We start from the raw sequence: 16660 nt of genomic DNA on the forward strand, positions 1-16660 counted from the left end.
AAGCATTTTAAACATGCATCTTAGGGTGAGCGGAGAATTTGAGGCAATGGTCTCCATAGCAACCTGACATAAGCCAATTCATGTCCATTCTCTTGAGGGCTAAAAATGGTCTCACATAAATGTTTACAATGAGCAGATACAACAATCAAATAAAAAGCAGATAAACTTCCATCATTAAAATAGAAACATTTTATTAAAAGAAAATATGTACAGTAAAAAATAAATCATCACGACCTTTGGAATACAATTTTTGGCCTTAGAAATCTTCAATGCAAAGCCCCTGCATTATTAGAGAACAGCACACATGTAAACACAGGGTGTGTGAGGCCCCTTCAGGTTCAACATTAAAAAGAGAGACAAAACGGAGTGTGACGGGAAGCACCTCAGCTTTCCCGCAAAACTGGCTGGGGCATGTACACAAAGATGACAGGATGGAAGGATTATGCATAATATGGAAGACTATATATCATGTATACATCACCTGCAATTTTGACAAACCTGTCTCCCACACAGAAACAAGGCTACAAGATGGCGACATCGTAGCATTGGGCTATTATGTTTAGATGCCATTCCCATTGAGCGTAGCGTAATTTAGGCTGCCGCTCGACGAGTTTGAGCTCTTCAAGACGGCACGTTGGTTGCAGGCGGCAACTTCAAACACCTCATAGATGGCTTTTCGGAAACAGTGAAAATTGTACTCTATTAGACCTGTGGAGAGAGTTCACAACTCAAATTTGTACGAAAGCGTTCAAGATGAATTACCGTGACATCAAATTGCATGTAGCAAATGTGACACAGCGTTATTGCAAATTATTTTTGAAGATTTTTATTGCAACGAATGACTCACCTTTCCTCTCAAAACTCTCCTCTCTGAGGATGCAAACGAGCGCTAGGAACTTTGTGACCTCTTTCAAATAAAGCACCGTGGTGTTGTTAAGCTTGATGATAGCCAACGACTCCTTGTCGTAGGCGCAGCCGCTGCCATCGTCCAGCAGCCTACCGAGGGACAACAAACGTGTAAACCCGTCGAGGGAATAAAAGGCGTCGGCAAATTTGCGCCATCTTACCCGTAGATGCAAGAGACGTCAATGACGACATCGATCATGTCGCAGCAGAGCTCGTAGGACTGCATGTCCACCGGAGAGCTGTCGGTGGCGATGTAAATCTTGCTGACGACATCAAACAGGAAGGCCTTCTCGATCCCGGAATGCTGCCAGCGCATAAATCACGGGTTCAAGAGAGGATATACTGTAAGCTTTTTCACACAACAACAAGAGGATGTGGGGGGGGAAAATGAAGCCTACAGATATGAAAATGTTTAGGAGGTTCTCCAAAGTTGGCAACTGAGGGATGAGCTTCTGGACGACTTTGCTGAAGGCCTCGAAGATGGAGTGGTCGTAGATGCTGGTCAAGTAGAAGCTAAGGAACAAAAGGACATTTAAGACATTAAACAAGTTTGCGTCTGTCAATTTAAGCAGCCTAACCAGCAACGGAGCAGCGATCAAAGCACTTTTTTTAAATTTCTTTCCTAAGTGGAATAGATCAGTGGAATCGTCAGGCAAACCAACATAACGATGACTCGCAATCCAATTACTGGGAAACGGTTCTCATAAAGAACCTATTTTGATTTCCATCCCTATCCAGGAATGAGTTTGACCTGAAAATTCATTTACCTGAGGTGAACTTTCTCGAGGCTAGCGTCCGCTAGGTCATCGTTAGCCCTCTGATGAACGTCTCTTTGTGTTTCTATTTTGTGGTCGTCAGAAAGGCCATCAACTTTATGGATGAAAACCTCAAAGTTGATATCAGGATTTACTTTATATGCTCTTGACACGGTCACATGCAGCTTTTCAAGAGCTTCCATGTAATCATCCTGGGAACAGGAGAGAGAGGAAACGCTGTTTATTCAAGCCTTGTTACTCAAGATTTAATCGCGTCACACCTGAGCGTCAATGACAAAGATCAATGCGCCGGTTCCAGTGAAGATCATCTCGCTGTCAAATGTCGGGTCACAGAAGTCCACTTGGCCAGGAAAGTCCCAGATTTGGAAATTGACGAAGGAGCTGCTGGAGATGTCGTCCTTGTAGATTTTGTTGGTGCTCTCCAGAAATAGAGTCTCATTGGGTGACATTTTGTGGAAAACCACCTAAGCAAAAACAAAAAAAGAGGAAATGTAACTGACTGATCTCAGTCAAAGATTTCCCTCACTCAGCTGAAAATGTGCTTTCCATGAATTTACAGTACATAGAATATATACAGTAGGTCCACCGTCCAGGTCAAAACCTTTTATTTTTCTATACCTTTGATTAGGGTCTTTTAAACATTTAAAAAACTTTTTTTCCCTTTTAAGTATTTTTAGAAAATTATGGTACATATTTTATATATATATACATTTTTTTTCTTCAAAATACTGGGGGGGAGGGGGATATGTGAATAGGTGAATCTCTGAGTGCCAAACTGAGAACATACATACTGTATGTTTTACATTATATGTATACAATACAGTATAATTTAAAAATATATATAAATGCACATAAATGCAAAGAAAAATAATAACATGGCGTCGGGCCGAAAATTCCTATGTCACAATTTGGTACATTTTTTTCCACATATATAGCTTATTAGTTAGTGTGACTCTGGGCGTTTTATTTTATTTATTTATTTTTATTACAAATTATTGACCAATCTTACATGTTGAAAATGGCTTGCTCTCTTTAACTTACAATGTCAACGGTTAAACAAACATACCCTTTGCAGGGATCCCCTGAAAAATCATTTTGGAGGTGCAAGGATTCCGCCCAACACCAGCAAAATAATAATAAAATAATGTTTGCTTATGGAACATAAGTGTGATAAATACAAATAATATAGCAATAATATATCATAGACAGTACAATATATGAATATACATAATGTACCGGGATATTAAAACATGTGTGTACCATAATAGACTTTTAAACACATGTTCACACGTGTGTAAAAGAAAATTATATTATATAACGTATAACAATATTATACACTATTTGCTTAATGTGTGTGTAATAAAGTGAAATATATCGACCTTGTTAATATAATTTCCAACACCCGTGCGCATACATGTCTGAATTAAATGTATTGTTTAAAAATGTCAAAATGATGCAGTAAAATTGTCCAGTGCCTCGTGTCCTTTATTGAAACAGTAAAAGGGCGCTTTAATAATAATATTTATAATAATAATGAGTTTCTCGAAGATAAAAATGAATTCATTTTTGTTTACCTTCTGAATGGACGACTTTCCGCTGCGCCTCCGTCCCATCAGCAGAATCCTCGGCTTGTCAGCTGACACGGGGCTCTCCTCCATGTCTGCTTCCTCCAGCCCGTAATCAAAACTTTTGGGAAACGAGCCTACGTTGTCGTAACTCCCAGTTAACGCTGGCTCTTCGAACTGTACAGACATCGTGGACGTTGGCGAATGAAGCGAAAGCACTTTAATCTCCCAAACTCACCGGAGTCTGAGCTGTTACTCAACTGGATAAATGATCCGACGAGGAATGTTGTCGATAATGTTCTACGCGAGCTAGCATGGCAAGCTAGCTTAGCAGACCCACTATGTCCGGTGAAAAACGTATAAGCCTCACATTAAACCGAATTATATCTTCGTGTTGTGCAGGTAAAAATATACCGACGCATTAAAGTGTCATTATATCATAGAAAGTCTCATTAATATGGGCGAAAGTTCGTGTATACAAATCCAGTCATAAGTTTGCCACTTTTGCTACGGGCCCCACCCCTTTCCTCTGATTGGCTGGTCTGCCTATTTGCTGTCATCCGTCATGTGACACAATACAATCAGATCCCGGAAGAATTCAACAACGGTGAGTAATGCTTACGAACACGATTTTAAAACAGTGGTCGTAATGTGTATTTGACCGTGTTGCTCAAATTATAACTGTTTGATTTATTTGCTGCGAACATGTTACTGTACATTTGGGAGGGAAAATAAAACCCGCGCCCGTTCCTTAGTGAGAGAGCTTGTGCGACGAACAAATAGCAAGGCCCTGTGAAAACCACAAACTGTTAAACAACCACAATGTGTACATTTTTAAACCACTGATTAAATGTCAATGTGAGATCACCACGTCTGACTCAAATCTAATCATATAATGCGCTGTTTCTAATCCTGGCAAACCACCAAACAAGAATGTAAAAAAAATAAAAGTTCTGCGTACATATACAATGATGATCTCGTCTAAATTTACTCGCAAATATACTCTAAATCTGATCGCGTTTAGCTGCAGAAAAAGTTATTACAGTTGTATGATTGACAACAAGCTTCTGCCATCTAGTGGATGAGTATTTAATTGTTCTGCTTGTCACTATAGGTCACTGCCGTAGATAGATGATAATACATTATTATTTGCATAATTTTCCAAACAATGGTGGTTGGGAATCACATATATAAATACATGCATTCTAGGTTCCATGATGGCAGTGGTTGTCCTATGCTTCCTCCTGGTGGCCCCGGTGGTGCTTGTTGCAAGCAGGCCGGCGCAAGACTCCGTCAATGGGACCGTGCCTCTGGTTATGTGGCATGGGATGGGTGAGTACAGGCTTCATATGACGACTTATATTTAAAGCTAAACGGATATGAATACAATACATTTTGCACTTAATGTAGCTTGAAAGCAGTTATGTGCAGTTCAAAACTTGACTTTTAAGTAACTCCTCATGTATCCAGGTGACAGTTGCTGCAACCCGCTCAGCATGGGTGCAATAAAGAAAATGATCCAGGAGGACATTCCGGGCATTTACGTGCTTTCATTGATGATCGGCAATAATGTTGTAGAGGTACCATTCTCAATGTAAATTGCTTGCAAGGTCATGTGACTAATATTTCGCTCATTCCTCAACATTTTCTTGGCCTTTTCTCGGGCAGGACACGGAACATAGTTTCTTCATGGATGTGAATGACCAGGTGTCCATGGTGTGCAATCAGCTGGCTCGGGATCCCCAGTTAAAGGGAGGATATAACGCGATGGGATTCTCACAGGGGGCGCAATTTCTGTATGTCGCTACTTTGACACTATTGCCACACAAAGACACGGGATATTACAAACCGCGTCCTCTTTGCAGGAGAGCTGTGGCACAGCGGTGTCCTTTTCCACCAATGAAGACGCTCATCTCTGTCGGTGGCCAGCACCAAGGTATGAAAGTCCAGCACAGCCGAGTTCAGGCCCTTAAAACTGCCACGAATAATGTTTACGTAATGTACAATCCTTAGGTGTGTACGGGCTGCCAAGGTGCCCGGGAGAGTCATCGCACCTCTGCGACATGATCCGAAAGGCCCTCAACAGTGGCGCTTACAGCGACTTGGTTCAAAAGCAGTAAAATGAGTTTCTCACTTTGACTCTAACATTTTAAGCAACTTTTTTGACCTTTTTTTTTCTTCCCCCAGCCTGGTGCAAGCCCAGTATTGGCATGACCCTTTAAATGATGACCTGTACAAGAAGCACAGTCTCTTCCTGGCTGATATCAACCAGGAGAGGGTCAGTATGCTGTATTGTGTTGTGGACTGGAACGTTACAAATGGCTTTAACTCCCATTTGTTTCAGGGTGTAAACGAGACTTACAAGAAAAATCTTCAGATGCTGGACAAGTTCATCATGGTTAAGTTTCTGAATGATACCGTGGTGGATCCTGTTGATTCTGAGGTAAAGGAACAAACATCACTTTTGATGTGCAGGCCATGTTGTGTAGTTTAACACTCAACTCTCATCATAGTGGTTTGGCTTCCTGAAAACTGGTCAAGCCAAAGAAACTGAAACCCTGCAGGAGAGTATTCTCTACAAAGAGGTGTGTGATACATACATGTATTTACATATGTAAATTAAGTAGTGACACGTGTTTTTTGTCACGTAGGATCGCCTGGGCTTGGCTGCCATGGACAAGGCTGGAAAGCTGCTTTTTCTTGCAACAGATGGAGACCACCTTCGGTTTACCAGAGAATGGTTCAATGCAAACCTGCTGCCTTACTTGCGCTAGGGAAGATCAAACTTGTTTGGGGACTACTTTGTTGCGGGGGATGCAGAAAGCACAGCATTCCCTCCCATTGCACTAATCTGTAGCATGCTGAGAAGTTGAGGTGAATGGTAAAGCGAATTTGTATCAGTGTACTGTTATCTTGATTATTTCCTTGGTGAAAGTTGGGGACCTTTTGAAAGAATAAAGTTGTGAACGTTCTAAAGTGTGCATTCATTTCCAAATTAAAAAAAAAACAAGAATGTTATTGCAACATTTTAATGATGTCTCCAGTACTAATGAGCAGAAATCTGAATGTGAAACCAACTCCCTCCCCACAAAAGAGAAGAGGAAAAAGAAAAGACGATATAAAAGACAATGCGCAGCTTCAGAGCGCTGATGAAACAAAAGGGTGCGGCCATGGTTTAGGAACAAGTAGTCAATCAAGTAAGGCCTTAACAGCTACAGGTGGTTATTTTCACCAGCCACTTTTCCATTTAAGAAACCGCACGAGCCCACCACTGCCAGGCAGGTTCAACATTGCTCATCGCTGCACTTTTTCTTTACATGCTTCTTTCCATGGAATGTCTAATCCTCGGGAATGTGTATACAAGAACTCATTATGATCTAGTTGCATTGAAACTATTCAAGACAGATCACCGAGATGAAAACTTTCATTGCATTAGATGCCTGAACATACGCAAGCGGATTTTACACCTAATCGTGTTGAATATTCAATATACACAACCGCCGTTAATATTTTTAGTTAATGTGCAATGTGGAAACGATTTGTTAACAAGTGCTTCATGGAATTGCATAAGGAGCAGAAACCTACCACACCGTAACTTTTGGAAAAGAAAAAGAAAAAAAGCCCTTCTAGCCATTAAGATAATTAGTGCATGAAGCATCTTGATAATTGTGGCCAGAGACGATATCCATTTTAACTATGACGGCTAATTGAGTACAGCATTATCCGGATCTATAATATACAGATGCAATTGGCAAAGTGCTCCCTGCTGATTGGCTGGAGGAATGCTTCGGATAAGCAGTCCTCATTGGCTGTGGGAAGGAACAGCTAAAGCTGTGATTGGCCGGGGAGAAGAGTTGTGCGCAAACGCATGACGTTTGATTCTCGACTCTACAGCGAGTGGGTTAGCTGGCGAGAGCGGGTCGTCAGTCAGGTGGGCTTGGCGAAATGGGGGAGAGGGCGGGTGGGGTGTCAAGAAAAGGCGGCCGCGTGGCATGCTGCCCTTCTATGCCGTGATGTCTGTTACTGTGGTAACAAGCTTGGCGCCGTCCCAGATCGTCTTGAACTGCTCAGGAACCGGGAACTCCGACTATGGAGGACAGCGATACGTCATTGAATAACAGGTTTCTGCAGGTATCACCAAATCCAATTTAACGCAACTTAAAACTACTTAAATGTGCATATACTTATATATTAGGACTGACAGTTTCTTATATATATATATTATTATTTTTTTTTATCGTAAATAATCAAGATTCTCATAAACTCATGATTAATCACGTTTTATCTGTTCAAAATGTACAATAAAATATTGTTTACGGCTTTCTTACTCTTAATTAAAATAAGTGGGCAACTATGGTTACCAAATACAAATGTGGTTGTATCTGTTAATTTATACAGTAATTTTATAGCAAGTAACAGTTAAAGGGGTGTGGGGTGGCATTAGTGTTACATGTTGGACATTGATGACAGGAACATTACATTTTTCTTAAATAATTATCACATTAGTTACTGCTAAATGGTGTTGTAGTGACTTTTACACAACATATGTAAAATAAAGCATGAACAACCATTGTATTTTAATTTTTCCATGCCTCTCAACTAGGGTTGTCAAAATAAGTGTGTGACTTTTGAGTTAATTCAAAGTTCTTTTAATGCCACAAAAACAATTTTTAACGTGCAATTAATGACTTGGAAAACCTGTACTTTTCCAACCGCAATGCAGCAGACACGTGCACGTCAAAATTTAGCAGTAATACATTTAATGATAATGCATATATTTGTAGAGAATGGGGTCAAGTTGTATTTTAAAAATATGCAGAATTTCACAAGTGACTTCATGTTAAAGATTAGATAGCTCTTAATATGAAAACAAAAATGCACTGAGCTGTCACTGTCTTACAAATGCAATTATGCCATCTAGTGGCAGAAAAACGTTTTTTTTTACAGTACAGTACATCTTTTTAATTTTAACTCAATTTTATGAAATGTATGTGTCAATGACTAAAAGATGCAGCTATATTTCTATTAGTTTGACATTTTGCCACTTTTATGTTAACAAGAGTATGAAAACTTGGAGGGAAAAAAACATTTTATCGTACTTTTAGAACAGATATAAAATTTATGATTAATCATGAGTTATTTAGAATGGATATAAAATTTGCGATTAATAAGTGAGGTAACTAACTATTGAAGTCATGCGATTAATTACAATTGAACATTTTTAATCGCCTGACCCCTACCTCTCAACATATTTATCGTCTCAATGCTATTTAAGGCCTTAATTTTAGCAAAATCAATTTCACGACTTTTGGGAACCCTGATCCATCTGATCTACCAAATTCGTACTGTGGGATACTCACAAATTCGCCATCCTTGCCGGGCACCAGGATGTTCATCTCTGAGCTCTTGGCGCTGACGATCTCGCAGCCCAGCGAGTTTCGGCTCAGGTACACGTGGCAACCGTCAGTCTTGTTGATGGAGATGATGGGAACGCGACCTAAAACCTGCACAGGACGGCACGCGCTCATTTAAAAAAAATCTAATTCAATCCATCAAATGCTCGACTAAGACGTTGCGTGTTGTACACACCTGGATTTTGACATCCCTGGAGTTGATGATGTCAACGATGCCGACGACATCGTCAAACACCAGGCCAATTTTCTTACAGTTATCTGATGGCAAAATGCAACATAAGGGGTTCAACTTGTTCATATTTAGAAACAAGTCCAGTCTACAAGTTAAAAAATATAATAATAATTAAATTAATAATAAATAATAATTACAATTAAATTATTAATAATAATAATCAAACACATATAACAAAAAAAAAAAAAAAGAAGTTGGGCCACTTGTTACTTACCGATAGTGATGGAGTTGAGTTTGCCTTTGACCTGCAGAGTGCTGCCGTTACACTTGAAAGCGTAAACCACTTGCTTGAGCTCAGTTTCGCTGATCACCAGTCCGTGGGCACCTTCTTGGTTCTCCTGCAGAGCGCACGCGCACACACACACAAAATCAGGACCGGCCTTGCTCACTCAACACAAACGGGTTACGGCGAGGGCCGAGTTAACGTACCACTTTCCACTTCTTGCCATCCAGCTCAAAAACGGGGGGCTGCGTGCTACGTGCTGGGGCGGCTGATGTAGTGGCTCGGGGGGAAGGGCTAGTGAAGGGTTTTGGTCCGGTGCGCACTGAAGTATTTGGAGCTCTCAGGCCGGGATTCTTGTGGGTCTTCTCTTCATCCTGGACATGTCTGAGGCCTGGAAAAGGAAAATGAGGACATTGATGAGAAAAGGTTTATTAGAGGGTGAACACAATGACATGTCAAGAGGGAACAGGAAAGTGTTTGTTGGCAGGATAAGCACAGCATGTACTTATTTTTAAATTATTATTAATTAAGGGTGTCAAAATGTGTGCGTTCATTTTGAGTTAATTTAAAGCTCCTTTAACGCCATTATTATTATTATTTTTTGTAAACCGCTGTTAATGACCGCTTCCTTACTTGGAAAGCATGTACTGGGGGAATTCCAGTCGCAACGCAGCAGACACGCTCTCGTCAAAATTGAGCAGTAATAAATGCAATAATAATGCATATATTTGTGGAGACTGGGGCCAATTTAAAAAGTTACTTCATGTTAAAAATTAGATAGCTCTCAATATGAAAAGAATAATGCACCGAGTTGTCACCAATTATGCCATCTAGTGGCAGAAAAATGACCCTACACTCTACTCATAAAATTTGGGCATATTCATCTTTTGGGTGACAATTTCAGGATGAACCAAAAATGCACTAAACCTTCACCAATGAATTTAAACGTACCTTCTCCACATTTATGAATGCATGTCAAACTGATGTTTCAATACTTTTTGCACAACTGGCTGTTGTCCAAGGAACTGAACGACAAAATTCACAACATACATTTGGTCCATGTCTCGATGGATTGTGGTCGAATCATAATTGAGATTTGCGTCTTTGGCCACGGTGAGAGCAAGATGACACTTCGCAACACCTTGCGGTTGTCAGGCCTCAAACAGGATGTTCTCAAAAGGAAGTGGCCACTGAGCTTAGTGTCATCATGTGGAAGGTTGCAACACATACAGAATGATTAAAAGAATAACACAAAGGCACAGGAGTGCACATCATTGGAAATTCATCGGCCGATTCATTGAATTTTGCCATTCTTGACGAAGAAGAAGTTGAAAAAAAAAAAGCTACTGACATTGTAAACAGTTGGACTCATCCATCCAATTTGCCAATTACGTTTACCTTGAAGTGTACATTTTGGGTTCATCTTGAAATGTCACCCTGAAGCGGAATACCCCAAACAATTTGTGACTGCGTGTACAGTAGAGCGTAAAATTTAATTTATCCTCATGATCATCTTATGTTCGCACCAGGTCCATTTGGTACCTTACCCTTGGTGATGTCGGACCCCTTGTTGATGGAATCAAACAAGGCATTCCGTTCAACGCAGTCACTGTCGCCATGTCCAGAGGAGCCGCCGAGGTCCATGGGAGGAGGTGGCGGTCCAGGAGGGGGTGGGGGCGGGGGAGCGCTGCCGCCGGGCTTGCTGGCCGGGGCTGCAGAGGCACCGGCCGAAGCCACTGGGCCCTGGACAGGAAATCAGAATGTTTTGGAACCCGTCCGCCGAAAGCACACACTTTGTGGTAATAATTTAACACGCGGGGCGCTTACAGTCGTGCTCCAGGACAGACCGGTGGTGTGGTGTTGCTTGATGTAATTCTGCAACTCGGTCCAGATTGCCAAGTAGGATCGCACCCAATCAATGTGCATCTTGTCCCTTTGAACATAACAGGAAATATGATAAGAATTGCCGTTTTCAACTATTTTAGTTTAGTTTATGCACATTAGGACGGGCAGGAGCGAGGCTGTGGCCCCTTCAATTCAACAAATGGTGTCCATTTTTGTGTTTTTACATTTTTGGGATGAAACTGAATGCAGACAACCCAAAAACTTAAAAAAAAAAAAAAAACTTTTAACTGACATAAGTGATTTTCACACAGCAGAGACGAAATGCTGGTAGAACATTTTAGATCATTATTCACTTTCACTGTAGAGGAGTATCGGCTCCAAATATCAGTTATCGCCCCACTTGACGAGTCGGTAAAAGCCATGTTTAAAAACAAAACAAAAAACAACTTCCGTCTACCTCATCAGGACATGCAGTGGTTTTATGGTAGCTAATGTAATCAATTTTTTAAAACCTTATCAGTATGACATCAATCGGTGCACATTTCAGGGTGAAAGGTTCCTTTTCCTAAAACCTACAAATCATGTTTCAACAGGAAACGCAACCCGTGTCTGCCCGAGTTTACGCTGACTCTTAAAAAAAGAGCACCGAGGAAGGAAAATCCCTCGGTGCTTTGCTTAGCAGACCAACACATTTGCAGTAACTGCAAAAAAGCATTTGAGCAAAAAATCTGATCTGTTAGGAGAACAAAATGAAGATTTCTTTACTTGTCCTTGTACTCCTTGAGCACACGGTTGGTGTAGAACATGGCTGCATCCTGCATCTCTTTAACATACGGGCCTGGCTTTGGGGACTAGAATGGAGAGAACATTTTTTTGACAACCTCACACTCATTTTGGATGAGACACAAAACACGCAGCTGGGGGGGGGGGGGGGGGTGAGCTCACCACGGCGATCCATCCGAGGGCGGGCACGCTCTCGCTGACGGCGGAGAGGTGGTTGAAATGTGGGGATGTGCGGTTCTTCTCGCGCAATGCCTGCACCTGCTCCACCTCGGAGGATATCGGCTGCATGAGGTTGGCCAAAACAGCCTGGACAAACAAAAAAAACTGGCATGAAAAACTAATAGTCTACGAATATCAGCTGCTTTTTTCAATGTGGCATACATCAGAGGGCTTCTGGGAAGTGGAGGCCGTCACAATGACTTGTCTCTGAGTGGCGAATGCCCGCTTGATCATGTCTGCCTGAGAGGACGACAGGGACAAGATTTCAAATACTTTTTTAGGAAAGCATTTGGGTGCGCTCATAATATTTGTCAAGATGCTGTCAGTAATAACAGGGAACGATTGACAATTCAAGTACCTCCAATTCATAAACGGTTACGTACATGTTTCAGGACATCGCCCCCTATCTTCTTGCTCTGGCTGTAATATTGATTCAAAGGACCCCTGATGATCTCATCAAAGGCTTCAACGGCGGCTGACACAGCTGGAACAAAAATAAACAACTCGTAAGACACATCATTACAATTGTTCCATCTTGTTCAACTACAAATCTGAACCTCATACTTTATATTAAAAAAAAACGACATTATACTGAAAACGAACGATGTACCGCAAATCTCTTCATATTACCTCCCCCAGCAGACTCTTCGTTGCTGCCACCGGGGCTCGACATTGCCTCCAGACGGCCCACGGCCAACTCCAGCCGCTGCACCAGATTCGCCAGCTCTGCCATACCTATGGGATTAGAAGCGATTAGGAAGGTCTCCCAATCGGGGCGAGGTGACACCAATATGGAGTTATGCTTAAAAACCCAGCCTGGAGCTCGTCAACATCACCATTGGTTAAAAATAATTTCGTCATTCAAAGGCTCTTAAGTGAATTCACCAGTGCATCAAAAATGATGGAGTCGCAGCATTTTATAAGCCACAATAACGAGCCAACAGAGGCAGTTCTTACATTGGAGGAGATTTTGTAAAGACATACCGCTTGATTTAGGTCACTATAGCATTATTATTCCTTTTTTTAACTAAATTTTAAAAAAGAACTAAATCTGCTAACAGACATGTTCAGTCTTGATAATAAAAAAAAACTGAATGCAAGTAAAGGGAAGCATGTCAGGACTTGAGAAAAGGTATGCACAGGTAGATAGCAGACTCCAGGTGTGTTATGAAAGTCCTTTGCAGCCAAAGGTTAGCACCATTACACGTTTAAAACAAGTTAATTTGTTCTTGCTATTGTCTTCAAATTGTAAAGACATGATCAACCCGTTTCTGACGTACTGACAGTGAGAAAGACCAACTTTACGACTGCTGTAACCGGACAACAATTTAAACCTACAACTGCAACCACCTCTTTCAAAATGAGGGTTTTGGCACATCTGGATGGACAGATGTCCACACTTGTAGAACTATGGTTGCCGAGTAAATGGGCCGGGCTCCTCACCTTCGCCCTTTTTAGAGCGCCGCTTATTTAGACGGAGCAGCAAATTCATTTCTGAGCCAGGCTTGGAGATATAATTAGATTAAGGAAGGACACTCACCACTAATACCCGTGACCTAATTGCCTTGTGGTGCCAATAAAAGCATTTGCAACTGAAGGGAGTTTTAAACTTCTACATTTGCTGGCGTAAGCAGCATTTGATGACGGGAGCCGCAACTCAAATTGTTAACAAGAGTGGTGCCTTGCAATACTAAATTTAATTCAAGCCATGACTACGCTACACCACAAAACGCTTAAAAAAATAAAATTAAAATAAAGTCTTTCACCTATTCCACCCTCCCCAGATTCAACAAAAATTGTTTAATATGAAATATAGCACTATAACTTAAAAACATGCAGTACTAAGAATTGTTAACACGTTTTCAGCCTCAATTCAATAGAACTCCGGACATCACGTGACTGATCCCCATGTGCATTTGTTTATACAGCCATGCTGGCAGGATAGGAGTGGCGGCAGGCCAAGGATTTACAATGGAAAGCAGTGATAAAATGAGTGTTCATTAGTCAGCATTCCATCCAAATGGATTCACATCTCACTTTGATGAAAAGGACTTTGTGAGATATACGTGGAAGCTGGACAGCTTGGGACAATGGACATTACATAACTAATTTTTACAACTACCGCAAAGGCAATTGGCGAGAACTACAATGGGTAGTCCTTGCGATCATACACAGGCATGGAAGGCTACAGCCCATGTGTACCTTAACTTGCATGGCCTAATCATCAATTATATGCTACGGGCAGGGCGGTCCGGTGTGCGCAGTGGCAGGCCGCCCACAGCACCCAGCAGGGTGGCTGCTGCCGGAGCAGGTGGGATTTTAATGCTTACTGGCGTCAAGTTAAACCCGCTGCTTTTAAGACCTATTGGCAAAATTATATTACAATGAAAAGCTAATTATCTCGGCAGCTTGGTCAGCCAATGAAATTGAGGGTTTAGAAAATGAAACGCGAGGGTCATTGCCGCAGGAAGGGACACCGACAAGGCTCCGTGGCAGGGCGGCCGGGTCTACCAATGTCAAAGTAGGGCATTTCCTCAAACTAGCGACAAGTTTTCTATCCTGCCAAAATGGCGTTGTTTACATTTGGTGCAGTGCATTGTGGGATGCGTGACGTCAACGTCCGGCGCTCTATAGACATTGTGCTGGTCCTTTTGGTGTGCGCACCACCTAAGGGAAGAATAGACATACTTGTCACTCTTCAGTAAGATGAAGCAATATCAATTATTCGCAGGTGATAAAGAATCTATGCCTACGAGTACCGTTCCGTCTTCCTAAATGGGTTGCGTAAGCTTGCGTTCAAGTGCTTTAAGTGTGTTCCATATGCAGGTAATCTAACAGTGCCATGTCATGCCTGTATGGCATTTTGCATTGTTTGGTAGCAATAAGATCCCCAAGCTATGTGGTTGTAAATGTGACCAAGGTCGAATTTAAGAAATTCTAATACAAAGTTTCTCAAAAGTATTATATTTGGACATTTCAATTTAAAAACCAAGAATTAAAAAATGCAACACATACGTCTGTTACATTCACATTTAGCTCTGTAAAAGTTTCAATGTTATATTTGAAATATGACCATTTATAAAAGACACCATTTGCAACTGATGACTTTTTTTGTGGAGTTCATACAATAAACACTTAAATCTTCTAATATATGACTCTAGCCTAGCCTGTAGATTAGAGACCTACGTACATCTGTGGGAGAAGTTTGTTGTCAAAGAGCACCACCATGCAGCGGGAAGAAAGCCTGTGAGAGGTTCAGGGGCAGTGAGACTTCACAATAAGGTGCGTTCCGGTTGCCATCGGAAAATCGGATATTCCATCACAAAAATCTGAGCTCACCTTTGAAGGCGCCTATGCTTCGCACAAACATGGAAACTTTATCAAAATATATTTTCAGCATGGTTGCGGGTTTTTGTCGATGTGTAATTAGTTAGAAAGTACTACCTGGTGCAACCAATATGATGCTGTAATGTCTTTAAAAACACGCTAATTCGACATAACCAGAAGAGTAGCTGTTGGTTAAAAACTAGCACTATTCGTTTGAAACGCTTTCGAAAGATAACATACCCCAATTCATTAGCCGGGGTTCTTTGTCCGCTTTGCCGATCGCAACAGCATACGAAACTCTTTAAAGTGCATGACGTTGGCAACACGCCATTTCTTTATGGTGTTTTTTATGTGACACAAAACGTGTTTGTTGAAAGCGTGAGCCAAGCAAATGCCGATCGACCTCACTTCCGATGTGCAGCACGCAAACAAAGATCGCGTATTGCCTTCAGTCAATGCAACAATGCACTTCAAATCGTCAAATGATTTATTTACAATTCATGCTGATATGAAGGTGGAGCACTGCTAGGAAACCCGTATGGCTGGCAGTGGGCTTGTGGAATCTGCATCTTCGGCAAGTTCAGGCACGCCTCACAAATGCTAGAATAACCTCTCCATAAAGTACAACAACTCATTGATATGTTGTAAAAGATAAATCGTACGCAACTTTGCCTCGATACGGAAAGGTCCCTTTTCGACATGGCGCAGTGGGATGACGAAAAGCAGCATTGGGACGCCGCAAAGTAGCAACCGTAACCGGCGTTTTATTTAAAGAGGGTGTACACACCGCTTGTGCGTACAGTTAAGTACCGTAAAGCTCTTACATAATATGTCTGGCTATTCAACGCCTTCCCCCTTTGCAGCTTTCGCCTCATTTCGGCATTTCCTGGTTCTCGTCGCTAACACGCCCTCCCAGTGTTAGCTCGATTATGCCATGGTTTCTTTCGCTTAAGATACACACATAAAAATTAAAGCTCACATTTATTTGCTTTACTCGACTAATATGAGCAAACAGTTGAGATTATTCAAATATGTAAATATTAAACGATGCTGCGGTAGTATTAGCAACATCGGCTAACCGGGTGTGTTAGCGTCCCACTGATTGCAATGATTTCTGAATGATGAGGCGGCGCTCCGTTGGGTTTTACGGTAGACTTTGAAATGCTTTAAGATACAACCGTAAAATCACTGCAAGTGCAATAAATGCGAGCTTACCTGCCAAAAACGGGTCAAGTGGTCACTCTCTCGTTGATTCGGACGTCGGTTTGTGTAGCCTAAGCGGGGCAGCCCGAGCTTGGTCTTTTTCTCTTCCTGGATGAACTTACCCAGCTGTCACCGCGCTTCGTTTCCGCCCTAGTTCTCGCGACCCG

The 16660-nt window shown here is 41.6% G+C and overlaps 3 protein-coding genes across 7 annotated transcripts; 1 reads left to right on the forward strand and 2 right to left on the reverse strand.

The window, feature by feature from the left end:
• Nucleotides 1-174: 174 nt before the first annotated feature.
• Nucleotides 175-3775, reverse strand: LOC147157970 (ras-related GTP-binding protein C-like). Of its 2 annotated transcripts, XM_086062332.1 has the most exons (8): nucleotides 3486-3775; nucleotides 3257-3424; nucleotides 1943-2146; nucleotides 1674-1873; nucleotides 1305-1419; nucleotides 1068-1210; nucleotides 848-996; nucleotides 175-708 (listed from the first exon to the last, which is right to left on the reverse strand). In XM_086062332.1, exons 2-8 carry the CDS (start codon nucleotides 3338-3340, stop codon nucleotides 560-562), a joined length of 1044 nt encoding a protein of 347 aa, XP_085918458.1. In that variant the 5' UTR covers nucleotides 3341-3424; nucleotides 3486-3775; the 3' UTR covers nucleotides 175-559. The 2 variants fall into 2 exon arrangements, with proteins under 2 accessions (XP_085918458.1, XP_085918457.1); XM_086062331.1 differs by having other exon boundaries at nucleotides 3257-3775.
• ppt1 (palmitoyl-protein thioesterase 1 (ceroid-lipofuscinosis, neuronal 1, infantile)) lies at nucleotides 3696-6223 on the forward strand. The gene is made up of 10 exons (XM_086062333.1): nucleotides 3696-3854; nucleotides 4457-4579; nucleotides 4718-4827; nucleotides 4916-5043; nucleotides 5113-5183; nucleotides 5261-5363; nucleotides 5435-5525; nucleotides 5592-5690; nucleotides 5761-5832; nucleotides 5899-6223. Exons 2-10 carry the CDS (start codon nucleotides 4462-4464, stop codon nucleotides 6019-6021), a joined length of 915 nt encoding a protein of 304 aa, XP_085918459.1. The 5' UTR covers nucleotides 3696-3854; nucleotides 4457-4461; the 3' UTR covers nucleotides 6022-6223.
• A 39-nt stretch (nucleotides 6224-6262) lies between these two features.
• Nucleotides 6263-16660, reverse strand: cap1 (CAP, adenylate cyclase-associated protein 1 (yeast)). Of its 4 annotated transcripts, XM_086062327.1 has the most exons (14): nucleotides 15303-15523; nucleotides 15154-15207; nucleotides 12594-12698; nucleotides 12347-12447; nucleotides 12126-12203; nucleotides 11907-12050; nucleotides 11727-11812; nucleotides 10944-11049; nucleotides 10664-10859; nucleotides 9323-9507; nucleotides 9108-9231; nucleotides 8837-8919; nucleotides 8608-8751; nucleotides 6263-7334 (listed from the first exon to the last, which is right to left on the reverse strand). In XM_086062327.1, exons 1-14 carry the CDS (start codon nucleotides 15361-15363, stop codon nucleotides 7251-7253), a joined length of 1551 nt encoding a protein of 516 aa, XP_085918453.1. In that variant the 5' UTR covers nucleotides 15364-15523; the 3' UTR covers nucleotides 6263-7250. The 4 variants fall into 4 exon arrangements, with proteins under 4 accessions (XP_085918453.1, XP_085918456.1, XP_085918454.1 ...); XM_086062330.1 differs by lacking the exons at nucleotides 15154-15207; nucleotides 15303-15523 and adding an exon at nucleotides 16506-16660; XM_086062328.1 differs by lacking the exons at nucleotides 15154-15207; nucleotides 15303-15523 and adding an exon at nucleotides 15958-15980.

This window comes from Leptonotus elevatus, chromosome 19 (assembly GCF_054856555.1).
Source record: "Leptonotus elevatus isolate MCC_2025b chromosome 19, RoL_Lele_1.0, whole genome shotgun sequence".
NCBI classification, from domain to species: Eukaryota; Metazoa; Chordata; class Actinopteri; order Syngnathiformes; family Syngnathidae; genus Leptonotus; species Leptonotus elevatus.